The sequence below is a fragment of the Fulmarus glacialis genome, unplaced genomic scaffold, assembly GCF_000690835.1.
Source record: "Fulmarus glacialis isolate BGI_N327 unplaced genomic scaffold, ASM69083v1 scaffold13999, whole genome shotgun sequence".
NCBI classification, from domain to species: Eukaryota; Metazoa; Chordata; class Aves; order Procellariiformes; family Procellariidae; genus Fulmarus; species Fulmarus glacialis.
In genome coordinates, this window is record NW_009232773.1 from 20,256 (window position 1) to 40,060 (window position 19,805).

A 19,805-nucleotide genomic window follows, 5' to 3' on the forward strand; every position below is an offset into this window, starting at 1 on the left:
CCCCCCGCAGCCGCCCGGCCCCGCGTCCCTCGGTGGGTCAAAGCCCCACCAGCATCGTCCCCGTGATTGTGCCTGCCCGAAGGGACAAGCGCCCATCCCCGCTAGCCCCCGTGCCAGGCAGCAAGGAGAGCCGCTGGCTCCTGCTTAATGGGTTGGCACTGGAGTTTGGATATAAATAGCCCTTTTTTGGAAAGCAATGGCTTTGCTAGGCCTGTTTCGGTATCTGTCAAGTTATGACAAAGCAGCATGGAGAGCAGAGTAACGTTGCGTGAGGACCTTGGGTTTAATGGGCCAATATTTCCCGAGCCTTTGGCTACAGTCAGATCCCCAGGGAGAACCTGAAACATGTAAGCACCTCCTGTGCTACAGCTGCAGCGGTCCAGGGGAGCACATTGTCCTCCCACCCGTGCATGAGCGCTTCCCTGGCAGGGGAGAGCTGAACATGGTACGGGCACTCAGAGACTGACACTGCTACTGAAGCAACCTTCTCCAGTCCCACATAGGTATTAGCTATAATCCTGTATTACCCACGAGTGGATCCATGACTGGGGATCACGAGTGATGGTCTTTCTCTGGACCTAAACAAACACACAACCACCCAGTATCAGCTGGCAAGAGATCCCCTCCATCCCAGCCTGTGCTCAGGTTGACTTCCATGCCCATGTTGCCCCAGCAGCTTCCCAAAAGCCTTGCAGGACTTTTTTCCCATCATAGCCAGGGATGGAGATTTACGGTCTGTCCTCTCCTCCCCGAGGTCAGTATTACAGGCACTTCTGCACTGAGCCTCCTCCCAGCAGGGTCCTGCCGCGGCTGGGGTGCGCTCGCCAGGGAGGGCCCTTCCCAGACCTTCATGGATGCATATGAAAAGGCAAAGCAGGAAAAATGTGTTGGGTTGGTAAAGGGAAGAGAGGGGTGAGCGGTATTTGCTTGAGGAGGGTAAACAAGGGTTGCACAAGCAAGTAATTGGGTTGCACAATCAGAAGCTGTGGAATTATTTAACTTAAGTTACTACTGATCAACTGAGCACACTTTCTCAGGGGTTTTAAGCCAAAACATCTTATTCTTTAACCGGAGCAAATTAAGATAAGGCACCTGGTCTGGGAGTGCAACTCTGCTGACATGCACTGAGCTGCTCCTCAGCGCATCCCTCGCTGGAGGGAAGGGGTCGCAAAATCGTTTGAGGGGGATTGCAAAGTGCTGGGCTGCGAAGAAATCAGCAGCAGTTCAGACCCTCCAGGACAGAGAAATGAATTGAGAACAGGCTGCAAGTGCTTAGAGCAAGCCTTCACGCTTGCCAGGAATCTCCTAACTACCTTTAATTGCTGGCAGCAATCTGGTCCTCCACCATAGGGGAGAGCCCAGCAAAACCATCTAAGCCAGCAATTACAGCCATTCCTCATTCTCCATCTGTGAAGCAATCATGTGGCTTAGGACAACAAGGGACTTCGTGACAAAGGAGCTACAAGGGACAGATACTTTGAGGTGGTTCAATAAACAAACACCCCCTTGTCAACGCGCTGCAGTCTCAGCCCTAAAGGACATGCCAAAATCCAGCACAGAAGGAGCCAGGAGACTGAGCGAGAGGATTATTTTCTTCTGCTCCTGTATTTCATTGGGAGTAACCGCTCTGGGATGCTCCTGGTGAGCTTTTCACTTGCTGTGGTTGCATCCTGCAAAACTGTTGCCTTCTGCCATGCTGCTCCTGCAGCAAAGAGGGGTGGCCTGTGCTGGCACCCCTGAAGGTACAAGTCTTGGCACCAAGGCCCATATTTCTGGATTTTCCAAGGAGATCAGCAGAGGGTCAGACCTGGACAGTGAGTGCCTGGAGGCATGAGCCATTGCTGGGAGAAGACAACTTCCCCGAGAGGAGCTCTGTGCATCTGGCGATGGTTGGTGATGAGCCAGCAGCTGCAGCTCCATCTTGGCCTTCGTTCCTCATAACCTGAGCAACAGCACAAAGGTTTGGTAAAACCCCGTCGCAGGGTAAGGAGAGGTGCTCTCTGGAGATGGAGTAGGCGAACGCCCAGCCTCCTCTGGTCCAACCCTTGCTGCCTGGTGCTCCAGAGGGAAAGGAGACCTCCAGCCGTGCAAACACCCCTCTGCATGAGTCTTGCACAAACTGCCAGAATGACCTATTTCTGCATCTGCAGGATGTCCTTCTCGGCCCCCACAAAGGCTTTTGCAAGGACTGACCATTTTAAGCACGTGTCAGTGAAATCCAGCTCCCCAGCTTGGGTTGTCTAATACCGCATTTGCAATGCCTCAGACTTCAGAGTTTTTCCAAATCCCTCAGGGCTGCAAGGCTAATTTAGGCCAGCATCTGGAGTTTTACAAGGCACAGACGAGATAGTGTGCTTTCATTCTCTCTTCCCTTTCTCATAACCACAGGTACCTGGCACTGCTCGAGAAAAAAACACATGGGAAGTGCTCTGGGAAGAATCCAGGGTCACTGGGCAAGGCTGGACCTTCCCTTGTACCGCTCTGACATGTGGCAGAGTCAAAAAAGACCCTGCCACCGTGGGGGTGAGATGGTCCATCTGCAGCAGGGAGAGCGATCACTCCCACGGAGAGGTCCTCACTCCCAGCTGGGCCCCTGAATCTTGATGCAGAAGGGTCCCTGGGCTGGCATGGGCAGGGCTTGGTGGCAGCCGGGAGTGCCAGGGCAAAGGAGACACCAGTGAGGCTGCTGATGCTGTGAAGGGTCTGTAGCTAAACAAAACTATTGCTTGTCTGAAACTTCCCCCAAAATTGTCAAACTTGTTCTAGCTCAGTAACTAGCTGGAGACTAAAAAGGGCAGATAAAATAACCCTCTTGCAGGAGGAGAGAGAGGATAGTTTAACTAGCAGTGCCTAATCCAGCATGGCCAGAACCACCATGAATGCTGGCACTCACACTGTAACACTCTCCATGTACTCCTGTGTCTGGGAATATTCACACCAAACGCCTCCCATAGGAAATATGAACCTCCCATGCTCTCCTGACTCCCTTGCACCCACCACAAGGTATTTGAGGACCTTTTACCTTGATGCTAAAGAAATAGCATCAAGGTAAAAGTCATACCTTAGGGGATCCGTTTCCCTAGTGTAGAGCAGAGCTTCACTACAGGTTTTTAAATTGTGATGAGCTATTATTCCCCCAGGATAACACACAAGCGCTTGAGCGCTCAGACTCCCCGGCCACTTCAAATTCAAGTTCTTTGTCTTTTGGTACCAGGCACAGAGACCTGTGCAGTTCCCAGCACCCCTTCACCTCCCCAAACACTTCATCACCCAAACTTCTACTGCCACCTATTTTAAAACCTCTGCAATTCTCTTAATGAGCCTCATAACACAGGCATCTTTTGAAGCCCTTGCTCCTTGAGTTACGTGACTTTGCATGAGACCATCAGCTTTCAAACCGCATATGGCTCTTCAGTTTGTAACGTCACAAGAATCCCCTAAAATCATGACTTCCCAAAAGCTTTTAAAAGCTGATAGCAAAAGACCAGCACCCCAAAAATCAGCTGCCCACTGGCCACTCACAGACTGGCCTGTAGGCAACAGCCAGACCACCATGCACCTTCTAATAAATACATGAAAACACAGCAGCCAGGGCAGGAATAAGAGCAAATCCTTTACAAGCAAAGCCTGCCGGAGTGAGGAGCTGTGTTGGATAATGAATCTACTTTAATATTTCTCCCCCCAAAAGAAATCCAACTTCCACTTATTCTAGGGCAAACTCAAAAGGTTTTAATTTTTTTTTTTTTTTTAGCAAATTCTATCACATAAATGTTAACAAAAACATCTGTACAATTGCCATGATACACTCAAAAGTGAAACAAATAAGATATAAATACAGATATGGATGTAACATGACAAAAGCGGAAAAAATAGAAAAAAATACATGCGCATGAACACGGTGCCAACAAAGTCATTTCTCGTGGCTGGCATTTTTCAGAGCAGTTTTTACTTCCCATTTAAAACATTGTTAGCAACGTCCTGCTGTATTCTACGAAGGTCTATTCTTCTGTCCCTTAATATGTAGTATTATGCTTGATAAATAAAGGGGTGGGGAGAAAAGGTTTTGATGACAAAGATGCGAGTTACGTTACTTATACAGGTTATTGGTAAGCTAGTAATAAGCAATAAAAAAGACAGTCTCGTATTGTATTGTAATCCAGGCAAGCACACATAGTGTACCTTAAGAAAGCCACATGCCTCGATATTTCTGCACTACATGAGAACTACAGTACGTAGACCTGTGGGGCGGATGGATCCGGTATTTGCCCATGCCCACGGAGCACTGGTGCAGCCAATGGCAGAAAAAACATCCACATCTGAGATTTCGGCAACCTTGCACCCAGGAGCTGCTGTCTGCTGAGAGTTTTCTCCCATTCAGACTTTTAAAGCATGGTGGGCAAATAAAATACGCTTTTTTTTTCTTTTTTTTTTTTTTTTTAAAGGTATGAAAAATTGAAGCCCTGCGTAATGGGCAGCAAGGAAAAAAAAAAAAAGGCAGCTGCAGTAGGTGGCTACTGCCGGGAGAACGTGAACACAAGCTTCACCGGTGTGGTGAGGCACTGCCAGCATGCAGATCTTTCTCTGCAAGCATGCGTGGACACTGTGATTTGTAGCCAGAGAGACCTTTATGCTTGCTGAATAGAAAACAAAATGATTGTACAGCTTGTTGAAGTCAGAACACTGGAGATCAGAGAGGTGACATTCAGAGCTAGCCCTTTGAGTACTTCAAAGGAAACAAAAAAAAAAAATTGGGTCATGTTCAACATACTAAACAACCTTACTATGTACATTATACGCAATGATTTATAAATACCTAAGCAGAATGCTCGCTACTGTATACAGGTATAACATATTTCTAGAGTACTCAAAGGATGAACAGTCCTCGACTGACTCACGTAACGAAATTAAGTAGCACGTTAATGAGGAGCATCTGTTGACAAACAGAACAGAATCTGTTTCAGAAAGTAAGGCCTGGTTCTACCATTTGCAGCCCCAAGTGTGCCAATAGTATCGGAAAACACACGCTCGTCGCTGGAGTCGCAGTAGGTCACACGCGTCTTTTGAAGGACAAGCTGTTAACTCCGACTGTAGTGTCAGCGCACGCGCTAGGGTCAGTTCAGGGACGTTACAGTGCGTTCACTCTCAGTGCATACTAACAGGATTTTATAAAATATATAAAATCATTTGAGAAGGAATTCAATTCCTGGAGATTTGCTACAGTGTGCCATACAAAAAAAACCCAACAAACAAACAGCAAACGGTGATGGACCAAGCTCCATCACAGCTGGGAGGGACTAAACGCCATCTGGTCAGCTATGCTGACCTTCTGAACCCCACAACTGGAACAGAAGATGCTGAACTGAGATGGGGAGAAAGAGAGGCATAAATACTAAGCGGTTAGAGTACAAATTAAAAAAAAAAAAAAAAAAACAACAAAACAAACCCCAAACAAAAAACCAAACTCACTATCTAAAAATTCAAACAAGACAGCTAACTGCTGCCAACAAGTCGGCTGAATATTTCCTCAAAAGGGAAAATAAATTCATGTTAAACTAAAATAATTTGAATCATTCAAAAAAATTAAAAAAGAATATTCTAACAAGCATACTGAAAGATGTTGAGAAGGAATGGTCCACGGAAAGGGAGACACCAACCACAGAGCAGCCAATCCTCCCTCTACCGAGGATGGCTTTTCTGAGCCTGCGGAAAAACCTTGGGGGAATCCCACCCACCAGGATCGCATTGTTTCTCCTGCCATGGCATTATTCATTGGGAAAGATGAGGGAACTAGCCCCGCAGCCAGCAAAAGCCTAGACACATCTCCTGACAAACCCAGGAGCAGGTCACCTCCTCTGCTCTCATGTTAGCAGGAAAAGGGACGGATAAGCTTTGTAGCCCAATCCCACAGAGTCCCACCAGTCCCAACCCCTCCTGAGCTGGGGACTGGGAGGGGAGCTGGCACCAAGCATCACCTCCCAGCATAGCTCCTTGGGGCCGGGGCTGAGACACACAGGGATGAAAAGGAGGACAACGGGGCTTTACCCTCCCCGCTGTGGTACTGGAACTCTCATGTTCTCAGTAGGCTACCGAGGTGTCCCTTCAGCTCCCCAAAGGGGAAATGGAGGGGGCTGGAGAGAGACTGAGGCACTGAGAGCAGCCAGGGAGCACACACATCCATCACCACAGCTGCAGCCGTCCACCATCCTCTTACATCACTGCACTGGGGGCAAAAAAAACAGTTCTGACTCATTGCAGGTTTGGGGTGGGCATGCCCTTCAGCCAGGATCCAGCCCAGGCCAAACACAGCACTAGCATCCTCCTGCCTCCCCTGGTCACAGGCAGAGGCAGGGGGAGCTCACCCTCTGCAAACGGAAGGGTCTCCCTTTGGGGAAGGGTGGTGCTGTGGGGTATTTGACTGCTGCTGGTTTGACTCTGACTTGGTCTGCGTCATCAAATTTGTCCCGCTGCACCCTCACCCAGAGCACCCTGCTGACAGCAGTGCCCAGCGAGGGCCCTCCGCACCCCTCCGAAATGCAGAGCACCCAGCAGGGCTGTGCGTGGGGCTGGCCAGGAAGAAGGAGGTTTCTAAAGGCAGCTAACAGCACTGCAGGCTCTTCAGGCACAGGAGGGGAGCTGTGGCAGGCGACCAGCACTCTCCCAGCTGGCTCAGCAGGTGCTTCCACAGGGTCTTTTTGTTCTGTTTCAGACGCCCTTTCTATCCTCTGGGATGAACGTTTTGCCCAAAGCACAAAAGAGTTGTGGGGACAAAGCCATTCACCGCCCCACAGCAGTGGGTCAGGTCAGAGCAGCAGATCAGCCCTTTGACGCTACAGGCTTCAAGAAGAACGCAGCTAGCCTCACAAGGCAGCACTGAGATGAGCCCTGCCCGCTCCCACTGCCCACCCACAGGCACACTCAGAGCCTAATCCAACACCCACCCACCTAACTCCAGTGTCCCATCGCAGGCATCGGACCCAGAACTGGGTCTCAGGTTCCCTTTAGGAAGTAACCTGGAGAGTCTTTTGAGCATATGAAAGAGCCGAATGGGTTGGGAGGGGAGAAATATTTACACAGTCAATGAAAGTAGCAAGAGCCCAGCTGTTTTGCACAGCACAGCTGGATGGAGAGCAGTTACAGAGAAATCAGCCCATCGGAGGTCTGTCAGAAGAACTATGTACAAAAACTCAGATGTTTAAAAAGAATCTACTTTTTCATTACTCATTTGATCTCTCTCAGTATTAAAGCATCCAAGGCTGGAATCACAGCCACATCTGCAAAGATCTCCCCACAGAGAGTCCTTCACGTTAGGCAAGCTGCAACAGGGAGTACAAAACAGGACCACAAGACTTGTAAGAAGAGGAGATCCTAGCCAGAATGGCTGCGACCGCGGGGAGAGAGCAGGTAACTAGCGCACAGAAACCAAAACTGGGTATGAACTAAACCAACAAGATTTGTTTCACCTTTACGCACGTCCAGGTTCTTGGACTCTGTTTTGGAACGCTAACCTAAACATATTTCTGAGATTTCAGCAGGCTATACAAATATGTTTAAGTATGGCTTTCTGTTGTTCACTTTTAATGAAGACTGCAACACAGACCTTGCTTCCTTTACATTCAATACCAGTAAGATTCTACATAAAAGCTTTTAAGGGACTAAAATACTGATTGCAATAAATATCTGCATGGCCTCCTTGAGCTGATGGAGCGCGCCAGTGAAGAGTAGCAGAAAGGTCTCTGAGAGGCACTGTTGATTGCTTCTAAGTCTACACATATGTCCACATATCTCCATTAACTGTGCGTTGAAACATCTGAAGAGGAACTGCTGTTGCTGTTGGTGGTCTGGGCCCTCTTTATGTACAAGTTTAGTAGCTTCATCTGAAAGAAACAAACAAATATCAGGAGAAGATGCCAGGAAAAAGAGCCGGACAAAAGTCAACCACAAATCTTAAAACTCGCGTTCTGCAAAGAACTTAGTTTTGAGTGAGCTGATACAGAGCTCTCTGGAGGAAAAGCAGAAGCAAAGCTGAGCGTATTTCAGAAGAGACAGAGGCAGGAGGGTATGCCTACTCCTACTGAAGTTACAGACAGATTTAATGGGATTTAGAAGAACCTCTTGCATTTCACTTGCAGCCATCAGTTCACAGACCTCAATCCTGCAGCCTGCTCCGAGCAAGCAGGATTCCCACAGAGGTCAGTAGGGCTGCAGGCACACCAGCGATCCAATAGCCATGGTCCCTCCTAGGAAACACCCTGAACTCTCCATGCTTTATAAAATGTTCGTTTTCAATGACATTTAAATATCTTCACTAACTTGGTACATCTAGTAAAACTGCAGCTGTTATGACCATATACTTCCTTTGCATGGGTTTGTTTTCTTTTTCTGCCTTACCACCTTAGCTCCAGATCCTGCAATGACTCATGCATACGTTTAACTTTAAACATGCAGGCAGTCTGCGTAAACCCAAAAGAATTACTCACATGTTTATAGTTAGTTATGTGGTGGAGTAAGTCTGTGGCACCTAGGATACCGGGATAATAAAGTCTCTACAACATTTTATAGGGGGATTTCCTAACTGTCCAAATATAATGAGGTAAACCTCAGCACCCATAGCTGTCTCTTTCCAGAGCAATTTGGAGGCACAAGTAATTTGTTTAAGGACAAGGCAACTCAATTCAGAAATAAAAGCCAAGTGTCCTCAGTCTCAGGTTGTTTTGGCCTACACCACACTTCCTACCCATGAAAGAAATTATTGCTTTAAAATAACAGAACGAAATCCTCTGAACTAAGTAGCTATTCACATGAAGAGATCTATTTCAGAAACCAAAAAATGCAGAATTCATCTTAAAATTGCAGAGAAATCTCGGGTATGACAACTTCAAACAGAAGAATAAATCTTGTGACGGCTTCCTGAGCAGCTCTGAAAAGCAATCAAACACCACCTGCCTCTACACAAAATTCCAGCTCTTGTCTGAAGGACAGAGCTGATTTAAGGACTTGATTTCCCTTGCAGCATCAGGTCAGAATTTGACTTTTGCTACTAACTAACCTGACTCCAGGGCACAAAATCCTTTGAAGAGTCACTTGAGTTTGCTGGTGTCCCAGGAGGAAAGGGACACATCTGCCATGCTGTTAAGAGTGAAGCTTTACCTGCATTTCTACCAGCCCTAATCATGACCTGCTGCTGAGAGGATCTGCTCTCCCACCCATCCCAGCCATGCATTCCCTCCACTCTTTGCACTAGATTACCTGTGCAGCCGCAGAGTGGACTGAAAGCTAATTAATTTGTATTGCAGATCTGGTTTTCAGCCAGAGCAGCCAGCTGATCCAACTCACTGTACGGTCACCCCCGGATGCAATGCCGAAGGGGCAAGGTAAACATGGCTGTAGTGGGAAGTGGCTCGTTGGCAGCTGGCAGTTACACAGGATCAAATGCGTCATGAAACCCATCTCTGAACCCCATCAAAACTCACTTAGTGGGATTTCAAATGCTCACACTGCTGAGCAAGTGCTGTGCTGTTCTAATGGTGTTTGGTGGGGTGAGATAGGATTTAACAGAGTACAGGGAACTTGACCCAGAGCTACTGTGAAGCCACTGGTCTTGCTGCTAGTAGTGCAAGCCATTCAGCTGGCTATTACCCAAACACCAGCGACGCATTACTCTTGTACCTTGCTTCCTGTGAGTTGTGCGAGATGAGGTTTCAGTTCTTCTCCGATTACTGAATAAATTGCCACTAGGCAAAATACGCTAGCTTTACGGACGCTGCTCTCCGTATTATCATAACCCTAGGAAACAAGAAAAAAAAAGGTCAGAAGTCAAACAGCACTCACCAACATCCTTCCAGAGCAATATACTAAACACCTGATGAACATTTTCCAAATGTGGCTGACCTAACAGATCAAGGCAAAGGCTCTGCTTAATGTAACAGTTTGCAACCTGAATACTCGAAGAGCAAGAGAATACAATCACCCAGTACATCCTATTTGTTCTTTATATTATTAGTTACTACTAACATGTTTTAAGTTATTAATATCTTGTTATTTATAGCATTAAGCAACAACACACAGTTTCCCAACATGATCTTAGGACTCCATCAAATATACACATTCCTGTGTCCAGTTCAGATGACTATATGCTATCTTGGATGATCAGGACTTCTTGGAGGCGAGCCCTCATGCTCCCAGCTTGCCTTCAGAAAAGTCTTTCCTGACCCAAATCTAATCCAAAGGAAACCAATTCTGCTCCTGAGAGTGAAGTTACAAATGGGGATGAATTTTGCAGCAAAATGGCCTAACAGTTATATCACTCAGAACATGAAAGCCGGAATCCTGTTTAGTGAACAGATATTCTACCTAGAATCTATTTGGACAGAATAGCTCTATCCAGGCATTAGAAACTGCAAAAATCAGAGTCATCATGGATGTCTTCCAACTCTTCAAAAGCACTGGGCTTAAACCCTGTGTGTAACAGTGCTACACACATGTGCTAATCCATTAGATGAACTGCCTCTGTAACCTGGAGCTTTTTGATTACTTATCAGGAAATACCACAGAAAAGAACATGTAAAGACCCCTGTAGGTGTGCCAGATCTCGGGCAGCTTCAGGAGAGCTCAAACTAGCCACTAGATCACTCAGCAGCTGCTGACATCAGTCCTGTACTCCGGCAGTGATTCATCACTAAGCAGCCATCCCATGAGAAACACAGACATCACATCAGCCTGCGGGACGCTGGCTCCTCCGGATGCAGGGTGACCTCTGCCGGGAAAGCCGGGAGGAGGGATGCGGCACGGCTGGGGCTGCCAGGCTGCCCACTAGCAGGGCTGATGTTCTAACTGCAGGGCCAAAATACGCCTAAAATGACAGTTTGCAATCCTAAAGAGCACTGAACTAGAAAAGCAGGACACCTAGGTGAGCTCACAGAAACATCAAGCTACTGAGGACCGAGGTGGAAAAAAGGCTGAGCCCAGGCCCACAGCAGAGGAACACCCACAGAGACACAACCCACTGCTAGGAGGACAGCTGGGATGCAGGGCTCCGTGGGTCCCAATCCAAAGGCTCCTGAACTTATCAGATGCCTCTGCTTGACCTTAAGTTTCCCTATGGGCCTGGCATTTTGCTTACGTGTGCATCCCAAATTGCTCCCGTAGTGGCAGGCACATCCGTGCGGTGTTGCGGCCTGGGAGGGCTGCGTCCCAGTGGGCGCTGGGCTGGTAGAGCCTGCGCCATCTGCGCCAGTGGGACCGTCATCCCACCTCTCCAGCTGCCAACTTGCTTGCAAGGCAGCAGCTGCTTCTTCTCCCGGCACTTAATAACACAGCCCAACAGTTAGATCATTTGCTCAGGAGATGACATGGGCTCAAAGCTCTCTTCAGCCTGAGGGTACCGAGACGCAGCGCATGGGAGAGTACCTCATGGCGCTGCTCTATCCCCCAGCCAGAGCTTTGCATCAGGACAGGGCAAGCACCACGACTTTCCTCAGCCAAGCCCTGTTCTTGCATGGAGACCCCCATCTGCTCATGGGGGTCATGGGGATCCTGCTCTGGGCTGCTGAGCTACACACTTGTGCTCATGCTGCTGCTGTCCGACGTTCCTTACCTCTTCACCACTCCGCCGATACCCTCAGCATGGTATACAAGCACACAGGTGATTCCCTCTGCACACAGTCCTTCAGCCAGAAGGATCTCAAAATACTTCCCAAACACCAGGAGCAGATACCTTCAATCACTATGAGTTTCTAAGGTGAGGAAATATCACTGGCAGCTCCAAGATGAAAAATAGCAAACTAGGCTCCAAAACAACATCCGTTTTAAGACATGGAAGCAATTTAATAAAACAAAGATAACTGTGTGTTTAAAGGCATGCTGCTCCCAAACTTTTCTGGTGCATTGAAGCTCCACTGTTCAGATTGTTGTCTCCAACAATTATGGCTAAAAACTTTTTACAACAGAAGTTTAGATCAATACAGAATTGCCTGATTCCCAGAAGTTGAGATTTAAGAACAGAATTGCAAGAGCTGACACTACAAAGTTGGGACAAATGCTAGGATACACATGGGGAATTTCTGACTTTGCTCTTGTCCTTCCAACTTTTTATGCTCACAATGAGGAGACGTCTTTATCCCAGTTCTCTAGTGAAGTCTTACCCACCCAAACATGTCTCCCCTTTCACATTGACTGATTTGTTCCTGTTACAATTCCTCCCCAGTAAACACACACACATTTCTCCCTCCTCCCTCGCTGCTACCTCCCCTTATTTCCTTCTTGCTTGCAGCCTCCTCCCAGCCGCTGGCACTGCCAGCTGCTTGTGCAGGGGAACAGAAGACAACACTGCTACAGCCAGCGCTGAAAGCTAAATTCACAATGTAAGACCAAGCCTTAGAACTGGCAAAAACACAGCTCCCCACCCAGCCTGAGAGGATTATGAAAGAGGCTGAATGAAGTTAGCAAGTAGTTCGGTCCTGATTTCGGAGAGGAAAAAGGAGAGGACTAGCCTGCCTGCTGGGATTCAAATTCAAGCGCAAAGTACAATCAAAGCGCAGAATACCTCAGCAGAATTAAAGGAGACTGCAAGATGCATTGCTTGGGATGTACTGAGACAGCATAAGATGTGGCTAACTCCTACTCTCAAATTTATCACATGGCTGCTACTGGCTTATTTAGGAGTCAGGCCACGGCATCTAATTGTGGAACATACACATCGGAATCTGAGTTTTCTCTTCCTTAACATTAAAAACATCAAAAGCTCAAATATAAAAACGTAGAGGGATTAAAACTTTAATTTAGCAAAATCTGGCCCCAGAGGGTCCATCGTTCTCTCTTAGGTCCCAGACCTCACAAATTACTCAATGGTGGTTTGTGCTCAGGAGCATTTGTGATATGGGGTTCTGTACCTGTAACAACCCAGGAATGATATCAGGAAGGAGCTGATGCAACGATTCCTTGGAAATCCTCTCGATGACTTTCGTCTGCATTTTGATAGCAGCTAAGTTAATTGGATAATCTGCAGTCTGAATGATGGGGCAAAGCACCTTGATGCATTGCTCGGGGTGGATGGAACTCGCCAGGGTGGAAGCAGCTTCTTCAGCAGCTCTGACGACCTGGAATGAAAGCAGAGCAAAACCTTACGTTAATGAGGTCACACATCACAGCCAAAACCACCGGTGTGTACTAGGAATGACTGCCAGGAAATGCTTGGGGATGTTCATTAGGAGGCTCTACCAAGAGGCGACTGACACAGAGAATTCACATCCTTCACCTCCAGTGATATCTTTGTTACAGCCAGTGGTAAGAAGTCCATCCTGCCTAATGTAACCGTGTCAAAATCGTGGCTAGTTTGAAAGACTTATCTGTCACCCAAGATAGATAGGCACCCGCATCCTAAGAGAAGCGAAACGATGACATTTCTCCAGCCACTGTCAAAGAACCTAAACCTACCAGCTTAGACTTAATTCAAAATTTATCTCCTTAAGCATTATAACCCTAGCATACCAGGTTAGAAGGGACCTCAAGGATCATCTGCCCCAACCTTTCTTGGCAAAAGCACGGTCTAGACAAGATGGCCCAGCACCCTGTCTAGCCAAATCTTAGAAGTGTCCAATGTTGGGGAAAATGAATGACACCATTGCACCTTTTAGTATGCATCTCACCTGCTGAGTGCTTGGATGCCCAAGCTGAGACATGCATGCTTACACAGATGTGTCCTGCCATTTCCCAGCTAAACTACGCTGTAATCAAACCCAGGCTACAGACACAAACAGGCTTTAGGGTGTCCCTGACCAGGCAGCTGTGCTCTCAGCACACCTAACCCATTAAGACAGCACTGGGATCGCTATAAAACATGGGAGGAAGAACAAGTGGAAACAGTGGTAGCACGCACCTTTTGCAACTAGCCTATACTGTAAAGCAGTCACGCAAAACAAGGGAGATCCCAAATTAAATTCCACTCTTAGCCTGAGGAAAGGCAAATCTACAACTTTCACACTCTTCCCCAGCAAGTAGGACAGCTAGCTGAAAGAGGAAAGACCTGATTGTGGTCTCTCCTCCCATGAGAGTTTATTCATTTTACATTCTGCAGTAATTGGATAAAGAAACAGGATGGGAAGGCAGGTTTTTTTTTTTTCCAAGTGTCTGTGCTAATTGCCAGGCAACAAAATGAACCTTCCCTGTGGTTGCACTCTTCCTGGCCACAAATCACACACTCTTTGCTCCCCATGTTCTCATTTCAGTACAAAAGGTGGAGGATGCTTTTGCCCATCTTATCTCACTCCTCTCTTCTCAGTGCTTACTTTTAAGGGAGGGTAAATCCTGAGTGGACAGAGATGCCCTAGTGGACAGACTTAAATCCAACACCTCAACTCTGAGAAGAAAGAAGCATTCACAAATACTCATGCTTAGGATCTCCCAGCTAGCACCAGGCAGTCCCTAACTCTGAGCCCAGGAACACTAATGCAGCCTTTGAAGGCACCCCCTCTTTCCTGAGTGCGGGAAGCTTGGACACCTAGCACCAGATCTCTAACTTATCCTAAGCTAGACTACCTGGGGTTGTCTGAAGTCGATACTTTGAAAACAGCACTACAAAATTTGTCCAAGGCAAGCCACAAAAAAGCAAATAAATCAAACCACAGGTCTTCCATCACTTAGACTGAAGCCATAGCTGCTGGATTCTCCTTGTTCCCCTCTTCCACACACTGTCAATGGTATCAAACTCCAGGATTTCTATTTGACTAAGACAACTCATGGACAGATGTAGGTCTATCAAAGCCTCCAACAAAAGTGAGCTTTCATTATTTTTAAGTAACTACTGTGGATAATGCCTGAACCAGGAGTATTTGGAAGTCTGTCTCAGTCATCACTAGGACAAGAATGTCTCCCCGCCTGGAGTACAAAACATTTTCCAGAAAGGTTTAATTGATTTTTAAGATAGCAGCAGTGAATAGTGACCAAAAGAGATCATCTCCACCTACAAAGCCTGCTTCACCCACATTCTTAGCATCACGGCCACACCACTATCATTAATCTTCCACTCATGCTGACAGCTACCTCCCTGAGACAGGAATGGCCACAAGATACTTGTACACCCAGGAAATAAAAAAACTATCCACTTGGCTCTTGGCATCTTCTAAAGCAAACCCAACAGTGAAAGTGATCTCAGATACTTCACATAGTACAAATACTGTATACAGGCAAGATGGTGAAGCAGACCTGAGCCCTTGATTGCTTCTGTATCAGCTGTCAAGCTGCTCCATCTACCTCAGGCCTTTCTCAGCAATTAATGATAATGTTAAAACGTATTCCAAAAAGAATGGCAATCCACAATGTGGTCACTATTCCAAAAATTTCATCCTGAAAGATCTGTGAATGAGTAACCAAGCAGAACAGTATGCTTGTTTTCCCACTTCCAGCAAGTTTTCCCTCTTCCAGCTATTTCTTTGCAAAATTCCTCTCCAATTTCACACATGAGAAGCATGAAAGTTAATATTTTTCCATGTAAGCCACTACTAGCTTAGAAGGCAGCGCTATATGATTTTGTTGGGAAAGGAGAGAAACACCCGAGTACTTAAGGAAAACCTAATGCCATGCTTTAGTACCACAGCACTGAATTGCTGGAGTGGATGAAGTCAGGAGCTCCCAGGAGGTCTCCTTTAGAGGAATTCACTTCTTGGCACCGCAGCTTTTGACGTTGGCTTTCCCAGTGCTGAAATATTGCTACCATCAAGCTTTCCACAAACAATGCAGTGGACAGAGAGCCCAGATATCTTGTAATCAACTTAACAACATTCGTAAGTAAGTCACTAGCTAAAAAAACCTAACTATAACTGTCTGGACACAGGCTGCTTGGGATTTTGCTTTGCAACAACTCCAAATACTGTTAGTAAATGTTTTCACAGACACTCTGAGAAAGAAAAGCTTGAACATATCACAACTTACAAAATAACTTTTTTTTTTTTTAAAGCTTAAATCCTCCTGCTATCCTACTTGATAAGAAAATAACAATATTTTAGTAGGCACCTATGGTCACACTCTGATCTCAAATACACTACTGTAAACTTTAAACAGTACTGGAGTAGGTAAAAAATTCAATGAGTATAATTCTATCTGCGTTTCAGCTCCACATCCTGTGTGCATAAAGTTTACTACGCACATTAACTTGCAAGTATGAGGCAAGTGTATGAAACAAAACCTTCTTTTAAAAGCCCGTTACCAATTCCAAGCACAAGGGGTTAAAACACAGCTGAAATTTTTCACAAAACGAGCCAGGGTTCAAATAGCAACAAAGGCCACACGTATTTTGTGCATCATAAGGTCAGCAAGAAAAACTGTAAAGGTGCAGGATTTATTTATGCCCCTGCAGGTCCTCCTTTCAGCAAAGCTGCCCATTTCTAGCAAGGATCTGGCCGCATTTGCGCAGCAGTTGGGTATTTCACATCACTTCTCCCCGAAGTGCCTTCGCTCTCAATACAGAAGGACGTATTACACATGTCCAGTAGGCTTCCTGCTGGTATTAGCTTGTAAATGTGACAACACCAGGGAGACTTCCAAGTCTTCCGAGAACACATCTGGCAGACAGCATCTACATCTAAGCCACACTTCAGCAAACCCCTTAAGCGTATGTTTAACTTTAATAATATGCTGAAGTCTCACTGACGTCAATGGGATTCAAGCATGTGCTTACATGCTTGCTTGAATTGGAGCCTCTGCAGGTAACTAGCTCCTGGATCCCTTGGAAAGGACCGGCAGGGGACATGGTGTAGCAAGGGGTAGGGCAATACCAGCTGAGAGTGAGCCAAAAGGACAAGCTCCTCCCTGCCGGCACAGAAAGCCGAATGCCACCATTCTGGAATGCAAGCACCAACCCTGTCCAAAAGGTCTTTCCTTCTGGCTTTGGCAGACTAAAACATTCAGCTACCCAGACCGACTCCGCATCCCACGAGGGAAAGCACATCTCTTAATACTTACACAGCGTGCTCAGAGTCCCACTCACCTGGTAATGCCAGAGAAATCAGCAGCATTCCCACCTAGAGGGAAGTGCATTATCAAAAGACACAAACTGCCAGGTCATTTGGCAACAAGAACATGCAATTATAGCAGAGTTTAGCAAAGATATTTTGCCGTGAGGCACAACACTTGTGTCTTGCAAATTATACTTACCATACAGTATCAAAAAATCAAACATCTTTTTTAATCAGGGCTTTAACCTGACCAGCAGAGTGAAACAACCTTAAAAGGAGTGGGAGAAATGAGCAAATAGTATCAAACAACTGGTCTTCCTCCCATCTTTGGAGGTAAGATCAACAGATACACACCGGGAAATGACAGGAATGGCTCATACTAACAGCAGACACCACAAGAAGTAGTGGCTATGAAATGCATCCTTTAAATACGAGAAAAAGAAAGGGTGCTGTTCGCTACATGCTCAGACTAGGTAGCTCATTGTCACAAGAGGATTAAAAATTAGACAAGTATACTGAATTAAAAACAAAGGCCAAAATACACAGAGAGGCAGGCAGAACCATTAGCATGGGAAGGCTGTAAGCTTCAGACCACTGGAAGGAGGGAGGATATCCTCAGGGAAACATCATTGCAAGCTTTCTTCTTGCTAGTCACTGTCAGGTAGGGTACCAAGTGAAGCAAACTTTTTGTCTGACCTAATATGATTATCCTCAGTGATCTCAGAAATATGAAAGAAAACTAGCAAAGTCGTCAAATAATGATGGTACCTGGAAGAAGCAAGTTCAAAAGGGTGGTTACGAAGCAGGCTCTAGAGAGCCTGCAGTGTTTCTATTAAAACACAGACACTAAGCTGTGTGTGAGGTATGTCACAAACACGATTTTACCTCCCAGTAAAAGCTTAGAGCAAACCATGGCTTGAACTGGATAGTTCAATATGATTCAACACAGGGCAGGTAGCCCAGGAATGCAGATCTAAAAGATAGCACTTTGCCTTAAAGAAGCAGGTTTTTCTCCTTTCCAAATGCTTACCTTACGCTCTATACGCTAGAGGCTAGATTCAGTCTGACTTCTGCTGGCATAACATAAGCTGTGTTTGCTGGTGGGTTCCTTGGAAGACATGTGCGGTGCGTTAAGACCTTTCCAGTGAGTATCCCAAAAGAGAGAAATGGTTATACTTCCACCCAGTTTGCTTCAGGGAAGGAACCATATTCACACGCACGAAACCAGAGAGGTGTAGCACACAGGTAGGCTGTTCACCTCTAACAATGTCTTCCTTAATGCTATAAAGGAGTAAGCTTCAAAGTAACAGGTTAGGTGGTCCCAAGAATACGCACATGAAATGCTTTCTGATTTCAGCGCGAGAGGATATTGCTGATGATCACGCTGTTCTTAATACTGCACAAGATGGCCACCTGTCACAGATCCCTTTCTTTTAATAGAAAAGCACATTGGCATCATTGACATTCTACAAAATTTGTTGGACAAACTTTGGATGACTGTTCCCACTGGTTTACCTGGTTGACAATGCACTGCAGCCATGGGATCCTGTCTGATTAAGACAGCCAGAACCAAGACTCCATCTCTTCTGCATAATTTTTTCTGCTCAGCTATTACTCTCAGTGCATTACAGATGTTGCTTGCTGCCTGATGGCTGCAGCAAGCAGCTTGTCTGTGGTAATCTGCTCTTGGTCAAATATGCAGTAGCTTTCTAAAGAGTTTTGATGGTTTCATTTCTGCTCTGAAGTGACACAAACTACTAGTAGACAAACAAGGAAAGAAAAATATATGTCCTGACTCACCTAAGGCAGAACATGCCAGTTTCATAGGCTACACAGGGCATCAGTGTAACATGCTGGGATCTCAGCAGAGCAGCATCTGTACACCTAGATGAGAGCTGTATGTAGGACCGTAAGCTGGAGTACTTTGCCATGATTGCTAGTTGCACTGTCTCTGTAGAAAATCCTAGAGGATGAGGTAGTGTAGGTAAAACCCCACTGAAAACTTAGAGGCTTCGTACGCTGTGAAACATGCAGAGCGCCAGTGAAGTTTCTAAGCAAAAGAACAAGGTTTTGCTTTTGGGCTTACAAGGCATATGGCTATGTTTTTGAGCCAATTTTTGCCATCTAGAGGTGGATAGTTAAAGCCTGCATAACCTAAGCTGGAGGGGATGGAGGCTTACTAATACCTAGCCAGGCAAACTCCCATCCCTGAAGGCTTTACAGTCTGATCCAGACAGGAACAAACAATTAAGAACTTGGTTTCAAAGCAGGAAGTAGACTCAGCAATGGGGAGTGCTAAGCAGATGAAAAAACAATGTGATTTTTATAAGGGATTCAGAGGCGATGAGGTAGATTAGACTGCTTCTCCTATGCACTAAATATTTCAAATATGTTGGGAATTAGAAAAGGCACAAACATATACTCTGAAACATCAACAGCTGCCAAGCTCCAGTACTTGGCAGCTTCCAGCATGGACTATATATCAATTAACCTTTAAGACTGTGATCATTTAGTGCTTTTCTTCTTTACTAAGCTAAATTTTGCAGAAACCTACACAGATCATACCATGAGAGGACGGCTGCAAATCATCTTATAAAGGTCAGAGGCCAGTCTAAAAGCACCTCAGCAAGACAGTAACAATTATCTGCAGTTAATAGATAGCTGTGATTTCTTTTTTTTTTCCACTCTCTTTTAGAGGTTTACAACAAAGAATGTTACATTCAATTATGCTTATGGACCTTCCAGATAATAAAAAACCAAGATTAGATATTTAAGACATGGCACAATATCCTTTCCTTACACACAGAAAATCCTCATCCGCTAGGTCTATAGGCTTAGTTGCAGAGAAAAACAGAGTGG

General features: G+C 46.0%; 1 protein-coding gene across 1 annotated transcript in view; it reads right to left on the reverse strand.

The window, feature by feature from the left end:
- Positions 1-7,528: 7,528 nt before the first annotated feature.
- Positions 7,529-19,805, reverse strand: part of LOC104082088 (CLIP-associating protein 1) — a 72,138-nt gene continuing 59,861 nt past the window's right edge. The window contains exons 20-22 of the mRNA XM_009585065.1: positions 12,888-13,094; positions 9,667-9,783; positions 7,529-7,874 (exon numbers count right to left, since the gene is read on the reverse strand). Coding sequence (XP_009583360.1) covers positions 7,788-7,874; positions 9,667-9,783; positions 12,888-13,094 — 411 coding nt within the window. The 3' untranslated portion in view covers positions 7,529-7,787. The remainder of the gene's footprint in view (positions 7,875-9,666; positions 9,784-12,887; positions 13,095-19,805) is intronic.